Raw genomic sequence first — 19,358 nt, forward strand, 5'->3', positions numbered from 1 at the left:
TTGATCCTTGTTCCTCAGTGACCATCAGTGTTGGATTTAGAAGACAAGGATTCAAGAAAGTAAGGGAAGGCATAGTGGAAAAATCCAAGAAAAGGATTGTGATAGTGACTTGAAAATTATGAAGAGGAACACATGGAGAATCTGGAGTTGAAAAGCGCAGAAACAGATTGAAGCCTTCGTTGGGGCCCCGTTGCACGTTTCTAGGTGGCTTTCGGAAAATTACCAGTCACGTTGGAGAGTGATTAGAGAAATGATCCTAACTGAAGAGCAGAACTAAAATGAGCAGGACCTCTCTCATTGCTGACTTGACTTGTCACCCTGACTGGATGAAGGGTACTCAGCTATCTGGTGAAGTATCTTTACTGTCAAGGCTGTGACAGGCACTGAGCCTTCCCCTCTGCTGAACGGGAAGCTGTGAGGTTTTGATTTGATGGGGATGCCCTGAGGGTGTCTGTGATTTGCTTCCAGAGGGGATGGCCTTGGGGGTTGGTGGACTGGGTGGTGAAGATTTGCCCTCAGTGTGGGTGGGGACTGTTCAGTCATCTGGAGACCCATGGACAAAATTGTGGAGGAAGGGTGAATTCTTATTCTCTTTTCAAGAGCCCGAGCACTTGTTTGCTCTTGGCTTTGGACTTCAGAACTTCAGATTCTTTAGCCTTTGATCTCTGAGACTGGTACCAGTTGCCTCCAGGGCTATTAGCCTGAGCCTTGACTGCAGATTTGCACCATCCACTTCCTGGGTTCTGAGGCTCTGAGTGCTTGGACTGAGCCAAGCTCCTGGCTTTCCTGTTCTCTGACTTGCAGATGGCCCATCATGGGAACTCTTGGCCTCCACAATCAAGTGAGCTTACTCTCTAATCAATCCCTTCCCATCTCTCTCTGTGTAGCCTCTCAGATCTGTCTTTCTGGAGAACCTTGAGTAGACAACCTCAGAGACCTCTGTGGCTACATCAGCACACTAACACAATGTCATGGGAGCCGCAGAGGACTAGGATAGAGAAAAGTGCGAAAACGAAAACAAAAACCTACTGGGTGAAAACATCACAAACCTAAGGAAAAACTTTGTGGATCAAAAAAGCTAACTCACTTCCATATGGAAAAATCAGATCTGTGCCTGGACTCGCCATCAGCAACTGTTGAAAGGCAAAGTGAAAATTTTGAAAGGATAGGAGAAGAAGTAACACTTACCAGGGAAACAACAATGAGATTAATAGTTGACATCAGAAGCCAAAAATGTCAAAGGAATGTGGCATGTTCAAAGAAAAAACAGGCAATTGGTAACCAATCAGTGAAAATTATCTTTCACAAATGAAGGAAAAATATATTCTCAAGTACAGAATGATTGTTGCTAAATGACTTGCTTTAGAAAATACTAGAAAGTTTTTTAGGCAGAAAGGAAGTGGTATCGCATGAATTTCAAGAAACAACAGAAAGTGCTAGAAATGGTATACAGGTGGGTTAATATACTCCAGTAAGAATGTATTTCATGTTTTTTCTCTTTTAAAATGAAAATTATAGTGCTGTTTTTAGCTTTGTGCAACTATGTATGTAAAGTGTGATAGCAGTTCCATTAAAGAGGAAGCAGGAAGAGAAAGGGTCTCAGCTGACTGAGAAGTGATCTCGGACCCCTGCTGTACAGAGAAGAGGCAAAGTAGTTCCTAGACCTCAACATAAGCAAATAAGAAGAAAACACAGAATCTTCACGTCCTTGGGATAGCAGATCTATGAGTTCTTAGATATGACACCAAATCCATGAGCCATGGAAGGAAAAATGGAAAAATTGGACGTTGAATTGAAAAGCATTCACTTTTAAATAGAAGCTACCATCATGAAAATGAAGCTTTGAGCCACAGACTGGGGGAAAATATTTACAAATCTCCTGATGAATGTGGGCATACAAAATGGTATCACTACTGTGGAAAAAAGTCTTTCTTAAAAAGGTAAACATAGATTCACCACTTGACAGTTTTAGGAATATGTGCAAGAGAAATGAAACATGTTCATAGAGACATTATTGTAACGGCCATTCTTTGAAACAATCCAAATATCCATCATCTGGTCAGTGGGTCAGCAAAATGTGCTGTATTTGGTATGGGGCTATTTTGAGAGGTGACAGAAATGGTCTAAAGTTGGGTAATTGTGTTGATTGCAAAACTGTATAAATTCACTTACAATCATTGAATTGTATGCTCACACTGGGTAAATCTTACAAGATACAGCATATGTCTCAATAAAGTTGTAGAAAATAGTACTGTACATAAAAAAAACCCAAATGACAAATCTGGTAAGACAAATGAAGAATGTGAAAGGGGTATGCAAATTCTTAGTACTGTCTTTTGTATAAGCCTTAAATTATTTTAGTGCTTAAAAAGTTATAAAATTGTAATGGCTGTTAGTAGTAGTCTGCTTTTCTTATGTGACATTTTATAAAAATAAGTTTAAAAAGTTGTGTTTTAAAATATTGAACCATAAAATGCGATTTTATCTTGGCTTTTGATTATTCTTTGATTTTCTGTTTGCTTTGAGGGGCTTCTGATTGTTTTTTTAATAGAGCATTCATACCTGTGGGACTCTATTCCGAGGACATGCCTCTTTCTGTTTCTCAAGTATAGAACATGAGTATGCAACTTAGCGTAAGCAAAATACTTTTAACTGCAGACCTAGAACACAGCTGTTTTTCTTACACTTTTTCCTAGGTTCAAATGACCACATCTTCTCTAGGGTGCTTTTTTCTTTCCCCTCATAAAAGACTAAATGCAAACGTTAGCGCATTTGTTGAAAGCGGAAAATTAAAGTGGAGTTGTGTGACTCACTGATGTGTACTTACGTTCTTGATTTGAAGGCCACTCTGTGCGACTTCTGGGCCAGAAGAAGGATAATGGAAAGCGGCTGGGGGGAGCGCGGTTGGATTTGCCCAAGATCAGGAAGAACCCACTGATAGAAATAATTTCCATCAATACCGGGTAAGCGTCTCTCAATCTTGCTCATAAAATATCCAGTATTCTGTATGCTCACCTTTTTTTTTTTTTTCCTGGAGACATGATGTTGAAAAGTAGTTGAGCATTTTCTTGGGAAGGAAAAATCACAAAAGTTCAAAAGTTGTGGATATAAGATTCTTCTAAAATGTTTTCTGTCTGCAGATCACAAGTTTGTAGTAGGATTTTATGTCTTTGATATTCTTCTCATTTTTGGTAGTAAATATAGGTTTCATTTTCTAGCTATGTCCTTGGTTAAAATCTTTTGTAAAAAGAACATTCTCTGGAAAAGCTAATGACCCATCGGCTTTGCTTACTTGTTCAATGGGCTCATGGTAAATGTGGTCCAAAACATAGGCTTTGATTATTAGTTATTAGAAGGGCTTTTTTTGTTAGGTTACTTTAGTAGTGCTGGGGTGGAGCCTGGGGTCCTGCCCACTCTTGGTAAGTGCTCTAGCGCTAAGCTGCATCCCAAGACCTGATGCCTATTTTAAAATGTCATTCTTTCAAACTGGAAAAAAAAGTAGCCACATGATTATGATTATCAAGTACATTTTTAATTCCCACACCTTTGTCTAAAATCCGTCTTGATCATGACTCTTTAACTACTAATTCTTGGTTCTATTTGCATTGATTTAATTTTGGTTTCTTTCTCTTGAAAGAGCTAGATTTTCTCTGAAAGTCCCAGGAGACCTGGGGCTTCTGTTCTGGGAAGTGCTGGGAGCGCCCATGTTCCCCAGGGATTAAGCTGTGCTGCTGTCTCCTGACTGCCACTTGCCTCCTGGCCTTGGGTCCCTTTCCCCCTCCTTTCCCCCGAGGACAGGTGGGCTGAGCGTCCTCCCTGTCTCTGTCTCCTGCTCTGCGGCAGCTGGGTTCCTCGGCTCATCTCTCCAGTCTCACTGCAACGTGGTTCATACTTCACTCTGTTGGCAAAGGCCAGAGAAGGCTGAAGGAGTCATCTGGTCTTTAGTTCCAAGCCCCGTAGGGTGGCGCCCAGTTGGCCTGGGGGATTGGTTGTAGCCCAACCTCTGGCCTTTAGCGCTGAGGATCAGAAACCCAGAGTTCAGGAGCTGGGAAACCAGAGACTAACCAGAGTGAACAGTGAGAAGCAAGGTGTCCCCTGGCTGAGCGCCTGTCACACTCCCCTGGCTGCAGTCACACTCCCGCACAGGGGTTTCTGTTCCCTTTTTTGTGTTGCTGTTCCCTCTTCCTGGACATAGCGGTGCCTGTTTCAGCTCCTGAGTTTCCTGTTTAAGATTGCCGTGTTCCTGTTCGCTTTCCCCGTATTTGCCCCATTTTCCTCTCTAACTTTCATCACCATATAAAAAATACACGTATGTTCATTTATATTTAATCATTGCTCTTCACTGGTGTGGAGCCCCATAAGGATAGGGACCTCTGATGGCTCTGTTACCACAGGACAGTGTACCCAGTGTGGCCCTCCTAAATGCTGATTACTGAAGGATTGGTTGAGCTATACAACTTGAAAGGAAAGGGATTATACTAAATTTTCTTCATAGTGCGGATTGCTTTGCCCATTGGACAGTAATTCTTGACGTTTGTAATTCTGTCAGGTATTTGGAAGTCGTTCTTTAGGTTTGCTGCCTAAGCATGCTTTCTCCCAACAGTGCCTAGAGGGCCAAGTCACAATGTTTTTGAGTCATCTTTTTTTTTTGTACATCAATTCCCTTTTGGGCAGACACATTCCTTTATCTGTGTTACCATGTCACCGTCTGTCAGCCCCTATTGACCAGGATCTGTGTGTGTCTTCAAGACAGCTTTGCCTACCTTAGCTGTCTTCTAGAACCTCTGTGCTTCTCCATTTTGTTTGCTCCCCATGGTTGGTCATCCTGAGGTCCCTGACACTGTCCCATCCAGGCCTTCTCTATCTTCATTCTAGGCCTTTCTGTACTCGGAAGGCTTTGCGCGCATGGCTGTCCTTTCCCATGATCCTTCAGTGCTCAGTCATGTCTGCTGTCCATGGATGGCGGTCCTGCTCCATGACTGGGTAACTTGCTCTCCTCCGTTATGCACCAGAGTGTTCCCTGCTTAGCAGACATGGCCCTTGGACCACGTCACTTACAGTCCTCTTGGGTACTGGCAGTACTCCAATTATTTTCACCTTCTTACCTCCAAGTTCAGTGTCTAGTACAAATTTAGTTCTTAGTAAATATTTGTTGAATAAATGTTTTAAGGCCAAAAAGTAAAATTAATTTTTTTAAATGTTTAAAATTTCAAATTAAAGAATTGCTTCAGGCTAACCATTTAAATGGCATTAGATTAAAATTTTTCACATAAACTCTCTCAATTTTCCTTGTGGATTTAGTATTTTCTTCAAATGGAACTGTATTCTAAACTACTTAGAACTCACTGGGAATTTGCTGTCCCTCTCATCTTCTCCTAGTACCTCATATTAGAGTATAGAATTGGCCCTTTGTAAGTACATTAGCAGACACACCTGGATATTGAGAGACTTCCATGCACCTTGTCTTGAATTGGATGCTAAGCTGCTGACTGCTCCTCCTCCTCACAGTAATTGCTACCCGCTCACATGCTCATGCATGGAAACAGCCTCATGAATACCTGTGCACAGCATCCTTCTGTAACAACGCAGCTTGACTTTCTAGTTGTCTTTTTTGCTGCCAGTGGAGTGCTGTCCTTTTTATTTTTTTTTAAACACTAGCTTTTAAATACTTTAAAATTGTATGACCATAGTTAATTTTTCAATAGAAAATTATCCTTAGGGACTGGGTTGTGGCTCAGCAATAGAGCGCTCATCTAGCACACGCAGGGCACTGGGTTTGATCCTCAGCACCACATAAAAAAATAAAGGTTTTAAAAAAAAAAGGAAAATTATTCTTATTACCACAGACCTAACATTCTTCAATAGTGATATAGCTATTTCATACAAATTTTTCATTTAAAAAGAGTGTCACATTTGCATCCAACTTTTATTACGTGCATTGGTGAATTGTGAAGCTACCATTAGATTGTACAGAGCTGTGATGCTGCACTATGTTTCTAAACTATAAAAGGAATTTTAGTTGCTTTCTTCAAGGCAGAAGTTGAACATGTGGATGGGCTGGAGGGACAGCTTATGTGATCACAGTATGTATAATAGGTTTGTTAGTCCTGTTTTCAAATTATTCCTATTATAAAGAAAGATACAGAAAACCATTACAAGGGGACCTTTCATTTTTAAAATAACATCTTTTTGCTTCATATTCTTCCTTAACTTTTTGTTCATTGATCCATTTCTATTTGTTTGCTATATTGACTGTATAAGTAGTTCTGTGAGATGCATATTGCTTCCTGTACTTAATCTTACAACAGCCTTTAGAGATTTTCTTTTAAGCATATAGATGAGGAATGTAAGGTATGGAGGTTAAGTGGCTTCACAACTGTGCAGCAAGGAAGTGACAAATATGGACTTACCTACCGATGTCCCCAGAAGGGATTGAAGTTCTCAGGAACCTGGAGTCCTGTTAGTACAGTCAGCAGAGAGGGCTTTTGTGGGAACAGAATAATCTTTGCATTTTAATGATCTTCCAAATGGTTCCTAAAAGATCCGTGGAGCTTTGGTAATTGCTTATGGAGCTATATTCTGTGTTGATGGCTGCTGTAAGAAATTAGCACAAACTTGGTGGCTTAACACCAATTTATTATTGCATGTTCTTTGAGGACAGAATTCCAGCATAGTTCTTGGTAAAATCAGGTTGGCAGGACTGCGTTGGAAGCTCTGGGGAGAACAGGTTTCCTTGCTTTCCAGCACCGACAGGCTGCCCACATTGCTCCGGGCTCTCGGCTTCGCTCTTAGGGCTGCAGTGCTCTCCTCCCTTGGCGGCTGTTCCGTGTTCCCTCTACCTCTTCTACTTTCAGTGGCTTCCTTGGACCACTGGAATCATCCCGGATCATTGGTTTTAATGTCAGCCCATTGGCAACTTAATCCCATGTGCATCTGAAATTCCCCTTTGCTACGCAAGCTTCTAGAAGTTAGAAGGTGGACATCTTTGGAGGCCCATTGTCCTGCTTATTGCTTGAGGTTTGAAGAGAAAATATAGGAGGAGAGAAAAAATAAAGGCATGGAAGTAGAATATGTGAGTTTTTTCACTTGTTATATGAAAAGTATGATTGTTTCCTCTTATCTGGAGTTCCCAGCATACAGAGGAAAATTGAGAAAAGTATCTTTTATGTAGATAATCTAGTTGTCCCCTAGAGGATGGGGGAGCCACTGTAGCTGGGGCAGGTGGCAGTCATGGTCAGACAGGCATCAGGAGAACCATCCTGCAGCAGTCGTAAGGTGGGTGCTATAGGGGGAGAGAGGGGCAGGAAGAGCGCCTAGCAGCCATTGTGGTCACCCAGCAGGGAAGGAAGGAGGGCAGAGGGTAGTTTGGGGGTGGGAAGCACATAGTCGTACTCCGGTGGAGTTTACAATAGTGGGTTTGGAATTCCAAAGAAAGGTTGGCGGTAGGATGGCAAGACCATAAAGAGGCTTCTGTGGGAGCCCAGGGAGCATATAGGGTGGCTCGTGAGTGTCTGGGTGGGAGCAGGAGGCAGGAGTCCTGCTGAGTCCCCCAACAGTCAGAGTTGACTGCCTTGCAGTGTCTCAGGGCACCCCATGCCTCAGGACATGAAGGGTGTTGTAGACTGAGAAAGTGAGAACCAGGTGAGAATAACAGAGGTGGTCTTTAGAGAATAGAAAGCCTGCCTCCCTCCCTCCCTCCCTCAGTCCGAGCTTGTTGGGGAGCAGATGGGCAAGGCTCAGGAGGCCCTGCAGGAGGAGGAGCAGATGGGCAAGGCTCAGGAGGCCCTGCAGGAGGAATAGTTTCCTGGGATCCAGGGCCCAGGAGGAGGAGTCGGCCCTGGTGGGAAGGGCTGCTTTCCTGCTCCCCAGAGACGGGAATTCAGAATGAGAGAAAGCACAACAAGTTGTCAGTTTGTTTTTACAAAAGAGTCTTCAGACAGCAGATCAGTGCTTTCATGATTCCAGGCCAAGTGAAGGGGAGCATTTCAGTTTAGTGTCAAGTAGTGTTTCTTTGATGACGCTGATAAGATGGAGCTGTTTCTGTCACTGTCCCTATCTGGATTTGTCAGCTGTCTCCCCCACCCTTTCCTTCCTGCCTTACCTGCTTCTATCCTTCTTGATCTGGTGGTGAGGGTCAGCTGTCTCTCTAACCTATGTATTTTCTATGAACCGGAAGCTATATCTAAACATGTTGGATTCCAATTAAATACCTGGTAGAAATAATCGAGTTTCTGCAGTGGAGATAGGAGACTTGAAGATTCATGCAGGAGTGTTTCATTCTTATTAAATTAGCAGGGTGAGGTCATCATTCTGAAGCATAATGGGGTAGGGTATGTGTGGATATTTGTGAAGACTTAAAAAAACAAAATATCAACCAAGTGCTGTAGTCCAAATAATCAGGAATCAACTTGTGCCTTGTGGAAGATGAGATGAGGTTGAGAATCTCGATTTTTGTCAGGCCCCACTTGTGTGCTTTCTTTATTTTTTGTAGCAGTGGGGATGGAGTGTGAGACAAGGGTAAGGGGCGGTGCAGGGGACAAAAATAAAAAGGTGGACATTGGGAAATCTGTGTTTTGCTTTCTCTATCATTGTTAAAGTCATCTTTTTTTTGATAATCCCTTGGCAGTTTTCATCTTCTAAAGTCAAGAGTTGGGTGCTGCTGAGTAGTTGTTAAGTTCTGTCATTTTTTAGATACCCTTACCAGATTATCCTTAGTTGGGAGATTTGAAATCCTCCCCTGGGTTGAGCACACCTTAGAAAGTCCTGCCCGCCTTTGATACTTACGGTTTCTCTATTCAAATTCATCTGGTCTGTCTGCTTGTTTGCTGTTAGTGAGACGTGAGACGATGGGGCATGTGGAATAATGGTGTATGGGGACTTTTCAGAGGAATTCAATTTTCCTTGAGAATACATTCTTCAGTATCATTTTAAGAGCATCTGTGCCCTCCCCTCATAACATCTTAGCTGTGGGAACGTTCTAACTCTTTTTGAAATGTGTAGAATTTAGGCATCTCTGTTCTAGTCCTGGATATACAGGCTCTGTCCAAATGTTTGAATAAGGTGAAAGAACAGAATGCAGGTTTATTCCATGTAAATGAAATTGTTTAAATATTACTGTCAATAACACTTTGTTAACTTTCTGGTTCTAATGATTAAAATACAAAAGAGTTATTAATAGATGTGTTTTATAGTGCCTTTGAAAATATAGCTATCATGTGCCTACAACATTACCAGCTACCGTGTTAGGCACTGGGGCACTCTCTTATTTGGGGAGGACTGTGCGTCCTAGTACATCGGACACTCATTGGTTAACGCCTGCCTTCTGTCTTAACGTGGAGTCCAGAGCAAAGAGCTCCCCATGTTTCTGTTCACTCCAGATAGTTGCTTAGCTGTTCTTCTCACATGAACCACGGGTCTGTTCTAAGTCTGCTTATGTGATGGCAGGACATTCAGCCTCAGTACTGTCCTAGGGACAACTGTTTGTGACACCTTTGTCCAAGGCAACTTCTCAAGATAAAACATTTTCTAAAAATAATTTAGACTTTATTGTCACTCAGAGATACAAAATTGTGGATCGGGATCACTTTTGTCTTTCATGCTCTGATGGCTGCAAATCGGCCTAAGCCTTTTGTCACATATAATTCCTAGTGTTGTTGGATGATTGTGAGGCTCTCCTGAGCCAGATGAGTCATGGAGTATGTCACTGTGGACCACCTGGCCTCAGCAGCCAGAATCCTCCGCCCAGTGAGGTGAGAGTGGCTCACATCCTTAATGGTTGAGGCCAGTTCTGCCCCAAGTGTGTACCGTGGACCAGTGTCATGTCACTAATGGTGGATTGCTGGTTTGTGACATGGACAGAAACTGAGAGCAGGAGTCTTAGAACTTTTTGGCAGTTGAACACTGCTACAGTGTCTCGTCATTAATGGTGGATTGCTGGTTTGTGACCTGGACAGAAACTGAGAGCAGGAGTCTTAGAACTTTTTAGCAGTTGAACACTGCTACAGTGTCTCGTCATTCATTCTTACTGTATTTTACATAAATACTAGTTTAGAAAAGGTTGGAAGTAACAGCCCTGTTCTGTCAGTGTAGATGGTTTGAGAAACGGTCTAGGCTTGTGTGTTGTGAGATTCTTCACCCTATTCTGGAAAATGTTTCAGGCAATCCACTTATTTAGAGCCCAGGTGATCTCACTACTAAGAACCTGTCTCATCTTTTGTGCCATTCGGTAACTACTATGGTTACTAGTTAACCACTACTTTCCAAAATGAAAATTTACTTATCATTTAATAGGCTAATTAGCAAAGCCTGTGGTATTGACCAACAGTAAAAGATGGAGAAGCCGTACAGAGTTGGAAAGAGCGTGACTGTTCTTAGAGTGATAGCCTAAACCAATTTCTGGTCTTTCTCTTCTGTACATTAATTTTTTTTTCAAAAGTATGAGTTTTCTAACATGGCACTTGTGAAACGTGAAATCTAGGAGTTATAACTGTAATTTTGGCACCTCCCTAAGAGGAGTCCAGAGTTGCTCTGGCTCATGTTCCTCTCTAGGCTGTGCAGAGCAGGAACTGTGTCTTGGGTATGATTCTGGAGTGTGACACCACCCTGTTCTGGACAATTCAGACTGTACAGAAGAAGAGCTCCGTGTTTGCGGTTGGGAGTCGAACGCTGGCCAAATCCCTCCAGTTAACAACCTCTTAGGGCCATCTCTTTCTGGACATGGACGGGTCCTGCTTACTGTCTGTAGCCTCACATAGACTAGTAAGTTTTTCCTTAGAATTTCGATGCTGCTATATCTTCTGGACTCTGCCGACATTCTCCAGGATCTTATCTGGTTTCACCTCTTCTCATCCTTTCTGCTGGAACTAGTATGTAGGTTTAGGACTTCTCCTGTTTACTGCCCTCAGTTCTATCTCCTGCTTCACCTCTTCTGTTGTGAGTGGTGCTTGACAAAGGACAGCGCAGAAAACCCCGTCTTGGTCTTTCCTGTAGCTTCTAGTCTACTGCCTCACAGTGTTTACTCCATAAACATTTGTTAAGCATTTCAATGACAGCAGGGTTACTCCAGTGCAGGAAAACTTTTCTGGCTGAGTTGGGATATAATTCTAGTTAATTTTCTTGCTATGGATAATTGTTTCGTTGAGAAAAAAAGAATGTTAATTTGGACTATGAATGGAGTGAAACTTAATTAAATCTGTGAAACTGTACTACTTATGGCCATTTTGAACTTGTGGCAGTTTTTTACCCTTTTATCCAAAAGTTACTTGTCCTGAAATTTGTGACTCTCTTGATGTCTTCCAGGGAGTCCCCAAATGTATTTTCACTAGATAGCGTATAGATGACAGTTGAAGGTACTGTTTCTTTGTGGTGCTTTATAAAGCTGTGTTGGGGAAGCTCATTCATAGGACAGTGGATGGCACTGTTGTCTCAACCTGTGAAGTCATCCTGAGTGTCACAACTCCCAAATCCAGCCTTGGGAATGTCTTCGAAGCTAGTGGCTCAGTTAACAAGGTTTAGACAGAATCAGGATTGGGATTTAATGTTAACCTTTGTAAATTTTCCTTTATGGAATCATTATTTTTTTATACTTTGAAATGCACCTATAAGTTTCTTACTAGCACTGAGTCAGAGAACCATTTATATTCTGTCATATTAGAGGGGTCTATTGGCCTCATTAGATACATGTTGCTTTTAACTTTTCTGACAAATCTATGTAGTTTGAAGACTTCACATTTGGTTAAAAAAGACAGTCAAATTTAGGCACACCAACGTAAAAACCTCAGTTTAAAGTTGAATAGAATGGTTAACACCTTCTTCTGTTCACAGTCTACATGGTATGGGCACACTTAATAGAACAACTCGGAATACTTTCACAGTTTAGCGAGTTTACTGTATTTGTAAATTCAAAAATTAGTTTATTTCACATGTAAAAGTTGTTTGGATTTGTTTTTTGAGAAAATCGAAGTGCTTTGCATTTGGACATTTATTCTACAAAAGTAGTTGAACATTTATTAATTTCTGAGACTATAATATGGGTTCCTTTTGTGTATGCCTTTGAGAGTCCTGAGTAAATGGGGAGTGATACATGCACAAAGCAATTCAATTGTAACATTGTAAACAAAGGAATTCTGGAGTGAACAAAGTTATCTTAGCACCATGATGGATGGTTTGGATGAGTTAGAGGGGTTTCATTGGAAAGTAATGGTTAGGCTGTGTATTAAAATTTGTCTCCTAAGTGGGTTCAGAGGTCAGTTTAAGCAAAGGGGGAAAAAAACCAACCAAACAAAAAAACCAAACCCCGAATGACACCCAGTAACAGTGGTGCTGAACTGTGAAGGCCACATCGTGCCCAGGAATGAAGAGAGGGTCGAGGTGGTGCTGTTTTGTGAGGGAACAGAGCAGGTGTGGGAAGGCTAGAAGGTGGGAGGAGGTCCTGTGGATTCCCATCTGGCCATGACCCTTTCATCGTTTGCAGGGACACTACATGGGTCTCTGTACCCCTCATTGATTTCACCTTCTTCACCTATAAGCCAGGGACAGTAACAGTGTTGTGAGAAGAGGTCATGTTAAGGTGATTAGCATAATGTCTGGTGTAGTATCTCTTCGTACATAAATAAGTTCATTACTCTGGTCACTGTGTGCAGACAAACCTCAGGCTTCGTGACACTGCAGTTGGCTGAGGATCACAGAGCCAGGAAGCAGCAGAGTTGTGATTCCAACCGCACCAGCTGACCAGGCCTTTTCTATTAAACCACAAGGTCAGTGGCTCATACCTGGTTTTCTGTGCACAGATTGGTTCTATGGTAGTTTAGCTAAAGGTGAAATTTGAGACTCATCTAGCAGGTAGCCTATTAAAGCTGAGAAGGACGTCATAGACACCAGTTTTTTGCAGAGAAGGGAGAACTTGGGCTACTGGACCGAGCTGGGCAAGCTGAGGTGGACTGGGGGAAAGTCTGCTACACGTTCAGCCTGTGCTGTGTCAGACACTCTTGAAATGCAGTTAGCTCATCGGTGGTATGAACTTGAATTGCTTACAGTGATGATTTTTTTAAACTATGGGACTCCTAAATCATATAGCTTTACACGGAGAGATAAGTACTGTACCCTTCTTTCTTATTTTTCTTTTTAGGCTCTATTTGAGTTTGGGATGCATGAAAAGAGTTGCACTTGGAAGGGCACAGGAGGTGTGGATGTGTCTAAAGAGGCACCATCTGTCAATTTCAAGAAAACCACTTTTCTAGCTCTGTCATTAGAAGGGGGAAAAATACCCCAATTTGTGCAGCCCAACTTTAATTATGTATAATTGGCTACACATGTAATTTTTGGATGGCGGCCTGTCAGTTTTCTCCAGTCAAGAATAACATATATCTCATATTTATTTTCCAAACCATGTTGCTTTTATTTTTCTGCATCTCAGCATGGTAGCCTAGTTGTTTTATTTTTTCTAACCCTGACAAAGCAGAATGTTTTGTTTGGCTTTTTAGAAAGGCAATAGTGCATGCAGTTAAGACCTCATTTGCTTTATCTGATGAAACAGTCTCTGAGGAATGTCTGTTTTTCTGTAACTCCACTGAAGAAACTTGAAGACAGGGTCATTTTTAAAAAATCTTGGTTTTCGTTTTTAAACAATGTATATAGCTTTGTGAGGTGAGATGTGTGTTTTTGCAGTTCTCCAGGCTGACCTGAAATAAGCACAAACTATGAGGTCATGTGGGTTTGTGAATGGCCTCTGTCTTGTCAGGTCCCTGTTAAGTCTGGTTCTGTGGTGCGCTGGGGAGTCGAGCTGTCTGAGTGGCTCCTCTGGTCTGTCTGTCGCTGCCTCCTCTTCCCCAACTCCTATTCCCCGCCCCTCACATCTATGTAAGTGTATGAAAGAAAATAGTGTTGTTTTACTGGAGGAATATGCCCTTTTCACATGGGTGGGAGTTAGAGTTCTGCACCTGACCACAGATAAGAGAATGGGAAAGCTGCGCCCGTGCTGTGGAGCCTGGTGACGAGTCTTGTGTCCTGTGCACAAGTGCCTGTCCTGTTAGCTGGTCGCCCCCACTTTGGTAATTGACTGCCACTGAGAAATCACCCACTATTATCATGTACTGTTTTTTACTCTGGAATTCGGGCAACACATGGTCCTTGAGACATTTATTTTGTGCACATTCTGCCAAAATAAGCACCTCTGATTTCACTTCTAGAGACGGAGATTGTTGAAGCCCTTTTATGCCTACTGCAACTTTTTCTCATTGTTTCTATTTTGAATTTGATTTTTTCCCACCCATTTTCTTACCTTAATTTTTCATTGTCTGCAAAGGAATGCAATGAAGTGTCAGTGGCGCTCTTGATGTGGCTTCTTGAATGCATCTTGGGATTAGAGATGTTCCTCTGTCAAATACCCACGGGTGGGCAATGAGGCTGGTTTTGCGGCTGGTGAAAGTGGGTTGGTTTTCAGGGTGCTTGGTGGGCTACCTGATGGTTGGCTGAGGAGAGTCGTCTGTGTGAATGAGTCGGCATGAACTTATGTATTTTGCTTTTTTAGTTATTTTTTAAATGATTGGCTTTCTTGGGCTGGAGTGGTTGCTCAGTGGTGGAGTCTTGCCTAGCACATGTGAGGCACTGGATTCCATCCTCAGCACCACATAAAAATAAAAGTATGAGAATTATTAATTTTCTTAATTTTATGGGAGCCTTGTTGTCCAGATACTCTAATTTTATTTGGAATGTAATGGACATATTGAACACACTGTTAACTTTCAATTCTTAATGTAGATTTTCAAGGGTGAGTGATGGAAGATCGAGAATAATGTAGATTCTTTGAGGCTTGTCTTTAATTTTTCATTCGACCACCTTGTTTTCCTACACCCTAATCCAGAACCCAGCGGTGCCTAGGGCTCCCTCCTAGGCATGTCCCTGTGGTGCCTCATGAGAGCTTATTTGGGGCAGCAGCAGCGTGGCGCCCAGTTCCTTCCTTCCTCCCTCCCTCGCTCCCTCCCTCCCTCCCAGGGCTGCTTGGCTTGTGTCTGACAGGTTGCTGAAGCTGGAAGCCTCCAGATCCTGGGCAGCTTGGATGGACTGGTGGTCTCGTGCCTGTGTTTTCTGTTGTCTTTTAGTTTTTTCCTTGTCTTTAAATCAGTGCTGTGTTTCCTTCCCATCTTCCCACCTTCTGCACCTCCAGAGGTCTTTTCCTTTTAAATCCACTCTTTGGACCTTGCTGTCGTGTGGTAGATGAGGAGGAAGTAGGTGAATTTGAGCATTTCTGCTGTAAATATGTGGACTCTGGATTCTTCCTTTGTGATGTTTCCTTGGCAAGTATTTGGATGGGCAGAAGGGAATCCGATAGCTCACGTTGTAAAAGAAGTTTGGTTCAAGCCATTTATTAAGGGGTTGGGCTGCTTAAGATCTTTTGCCAACCGATGAGAATAGTCTGAAGCTTTTTTTAATAAGGGATGGAAAAAAAGCCCTTTTAATTAGGGATAGCTTTTACAAAATATTCAATAAGTTCCTTTATTATTTGTAGCCCCCTGGCCATATCCCAACTGCCCACACACCTTCTTAATACAGATCTATTCTTAGATAAGTAAAACCCCTTTGGCATAGTCACACATTCATAGACTGAGCTGGAAAGGATTTTAGAGATCAAAATCTTTCTTTCATAGGCCCTCTGGGCTTCAGGGTCATCTCCTATCATCCCCTGGTTTGATGGCCTGCATATTGCTATCACCTTTGGGAGAAGGAGTTGCTCGCACAGGTAGCACACCTTTACCTTTAGGGGTTTGGGGGCTGATGGATGCGTTAGAAGCTTTCATGGTGTTCAAGACATGGTTAGAAGATGTTAGCTAGCATTGAATGTTAGCTAGTCAGAATACTAGAGAATGGCATGGCCGTGCCCGTAGTGTTCAGTCATTGTCTGGAGTGTGACCTGGATCCCCTGGATAAAGGGCTGTCCTTTTGCTGTTGTATGTCTTCACAAGAATTCCAGTTTTTGTGCCACTTTGGTGTCCTCTTCCTGAGAGAATTGGCTAGCGCGTGCCCTCTCCGACTGTTTCTGGACCCACCGTTGTCTTGTATTAATATAATTTCTTGTCCTTTCATCTCCAGCCCTTAATAGTGACTAGCACCTGGGAGCTCTCAGTAAAGAGTTCCATAGCTCAGCTTCCAAGTGTCAGTGATGTGGGTTTGTTCTGAAGTCTCGTGCTGTTTCCAGAGTGTTGACCATGTCAACACACAGCCTCTCCCTGTTTGTGTTCTCGGAGAGAACTCGGCTTAAACTTACACCTAAGCCACTCTTTGTAGTGAAATAGCTGCTCTCCCAAGCTTCTAGAATGATACCATCCTTGGAAGAATTGGAAAATAACCGCTCAAGTTCCCTTCTGTTGGCATAGTTGGCTTGGAGCACTGGAGGTAGGCTGATGGGTGCACCTCTCCAGATACTCTTAAGTCTTACTTTTCTAAGAAACACCATAATTGATTCGTTTCATGTTAACATTAATTCTTCTTTTTTGGTACATAAACTTGATTTTCACTGTGACTTATTGCCAAGTTGGTGTTTGGCTAAATAGCTTACAAGTAAATTTGGTTTATTCTTTGAAAATAAACAGAAGCTGTAAGTGTGCTTCTTCTCACGTTGCTGTGCTTTTCTTGTTTAAGGAGTACGCTACCTGAATGTCGAGCTGGTCTTTGCCTGGGTGGGCTGCGTGTGGGACCTGCTGGGTGGATGGGAATGCAAGCTCCAAGGGAAAAGGAAAGAGACTGAGTTGAGAGGGGTTGACGGTGAGTTGGCCTGAGAGCCAGCCTGTATTTATTTAGGGATGGCATTTGAGAGTAGTAACTGCCTGAGTTCTTTTTCCTGAAGAAGTCTTACTAGTTATGTCAGTTATGTGAGAAGGAAGAGATAAAAATGAACCTCTTCACTGATGTCTACATAGCAAATCCCACGGAGTTCACAATAAAGCTCTTAGAACTCAGTCGGCTTAGCACACTATTTGTATATACTAGCAGTACATAATTGGAAGCTGAAATTAAAAACATTTTGATTCTACACAGCTCCAAGAAGTGAAACATTTAGTTATAAATCTAACAAACTGTATAGAATCTGTACGTGGAAACCTTTCCAACCTGAGAAAGCGACGGGACCTAAGCACATAGTCCGTACAGTGTGTGTAAATCGACAGTGTCAATGCCATGAAGATGTCACATCTCCTCCAGTTCCTGTATGGAGTTAAAGAAGTTTCCATGTAGAGTCTAACAGGGTTTTTCTTGAAGAAATAGACAAGCTGATTCTAAATTGTACATGGACATTATAGAAAATAGTTACCTAATACAGTTTTGAGAAAGAATGAAGATGGAGGAATCACACTTTCCTATTTTGTGGTTGAGAGGACGTAACAGTTCGGGACGACATGGAAGCGCTCAGGGGATGGGCACAAAAGTCACAGAAGCAGGTGGTGAGACCAGAAGCAGACATGGTCAGTGCCAGAGTCTTTTCAAGGGAGAAAGCGGTGTTTTGCCAAATCTCACACACACACAAACACACACACACACACTCTCACACACACTCACACTTATATATATATAAAGCTTTATCAATTTCCTACGTATGTGGAAAGAGATCAAAGATCAAATATAAAACTTCACAGATTTAATACTATAATATGAAATGGAAAAAGAAAACAGTATTTCTGCAACTTGTGGTTAAGGCAAAGAGTTCATGCACAGGACACCCGAAGCACAGGCTAGAGAGGGACAGAAGATGGCCTTTGTTACAGTCAACCCTGGCTCTGGGAGCCATGTTGTTAGGAGGACAGAATGCACACGGCCTGGTGCAAGGTCTTATTTGCAAATCTCATATGCAGCCTAGGATTTGTATCCCAAATTCACAAAATAGTAGAATAACAACTCAATTTTAAAAAATGGAAGACTTGGACAAGTCTACAAAGAGAATGTATAAACAAGCATATGGAAAGCCTTTTTGTTCACATCATTACCATGGGGGATTCTAAAGCTACCTGTTACATTAGTGAATAGAACATATACTGTGGCTCAGGTGCTGGTGAGGGGGTTGAGCCTCTGGAATTCTCGAGCTCTGTTGCTGAGGAGGCCAAATGTACAGCCATTTTGAAATGGTTTTGCAGTTTCTTTAAAAAGGTAGGCATATACTATGACCAATATACTGTATATACAATATACTGTATATCCAATATACTGTATATCCAATATACTGTATATCCAATATACTGTATATCCAATATACAGTATATACCAATATACAGTATATACCAATATACAGTATATACCAATATACAGTATATACCAATATACAGTATATACCAATATACAGTATACATATACTATGACAATATGCATATACTATTCACTTTTGGGTATGAGAAAGGAAAAACTTAAACTCACACACAAGTGTAAAAAAAAAATGTGTAAAGCAGCTCCCTTTCTGATTGCCCCAAGACAAAGTAAACTCCCACATCCTTCAAGGGGTGAGTGGATAAATGAACTGGTTCATCCATTCAGTACAATACTGTTGAGCAACAGAAAGGAAGGAATGATCAAGGCCCTCAACATCTTGGATGAATCTTGCAAGCCTTGTGGTTGATTGATTGCTGGGTTCAACCCCTGGTATCAGTGTTTAACAACTGAGCCACATCCTCGGCCCTTTTTTAAATTTTAATTTTGACACAAGGTCTTGCTAAGTTGTTTACGGCCTTGGCAAATTGCCAAGGTTGGCCTCTAATATGAGATCCTCCTGCCTTGGCCTCCTGTATCACTGGGATTATAGGTGTGCACCACAAAGCCAGTCCCATGATTTATTTACATGATCTTTCCTAAAAGATAAATCCTAATGATGGAGATCAGTGGTTTCCTTTGGTAAGAAGTGTGCATGTTTGGGGCAAGGACAGAGTTCCTATGAAGGAATGGCGTGAAGGATTGTTTGGGGTAACGAAACTCTTCTGAGCCCTTATTTTGGTGGTAATTATATAATTCTATACATGTAGAACAGTATGCTGTCCAGCAATCAATCTTACTATGATAGTTTTAAAAAATGGATTTAAAAATTGATTCTCTCAAGTGTGTGTGTGTGTTTGTGTGTAAACATCTTTACAAATGATTAGGTGGAGAACCAAGGTAGATTGAAATTTATGCAAAAGTCGGTTCCTTATTTAAATAGGAAGCAGTGTTACCTGGACTGAGACTGGGTCTGGGTATCTGAGGTGAAATGAGCTTTGGAACAGTTGCTGAGGGCAAATGAAGGATGACTAGATTTGTCCTCGGTAGCAAATAGAATATTGTCACCTCTAGTAATACAAGAATAATAATAATAAGACAGTGAAATGACAGGACTGTGCCATGATTTATTA

General features: G+C 41.9%; 1 protein-coding gene across 4 annotated transcripts in view; it reads left to right on the plus strand.

Moving 5' to 3' along the window:
* The window catches only part of Cdkal1 (CDKAL1 threonylcarbamoyladenosine tRNA methylthiotransferase), a 560,072-nt gene that overhangs the window by 186,578 nt on the left and 354,136 nt on the right, over positions 1 to 19,358 (plus strand). For all 4 annotated transcript variants that reach the window (XM_076857924.1, XM_076857925.1, XM_076857926.1 and 1 more), the window contains one exon: positions 2,843 to 2,963. In XM_076857924.1, coding sequence (XP_076714039.1) covers positions 2,843 to 2,963 — 121 coding nt within the window. The remainder of the gene's footprint in view (positions 1 to 2,842; positions 2,964 to 19,358) is intronic.

Source organism: Callospermophilus lateralis, chromosome 6 (genome assembly GCF_048772815.1).
Source record: "Callospermophilus lateralis isolate mCalLat2 chromosome 6, mCalLat2.hap1, whole genome shotgun sequence".
NCBI lineage: Eukaryota > Metazoa > Chordata > Mammalia > Rodentia > Sciuridae > Callospermophilus > Callospermophilus lateralis.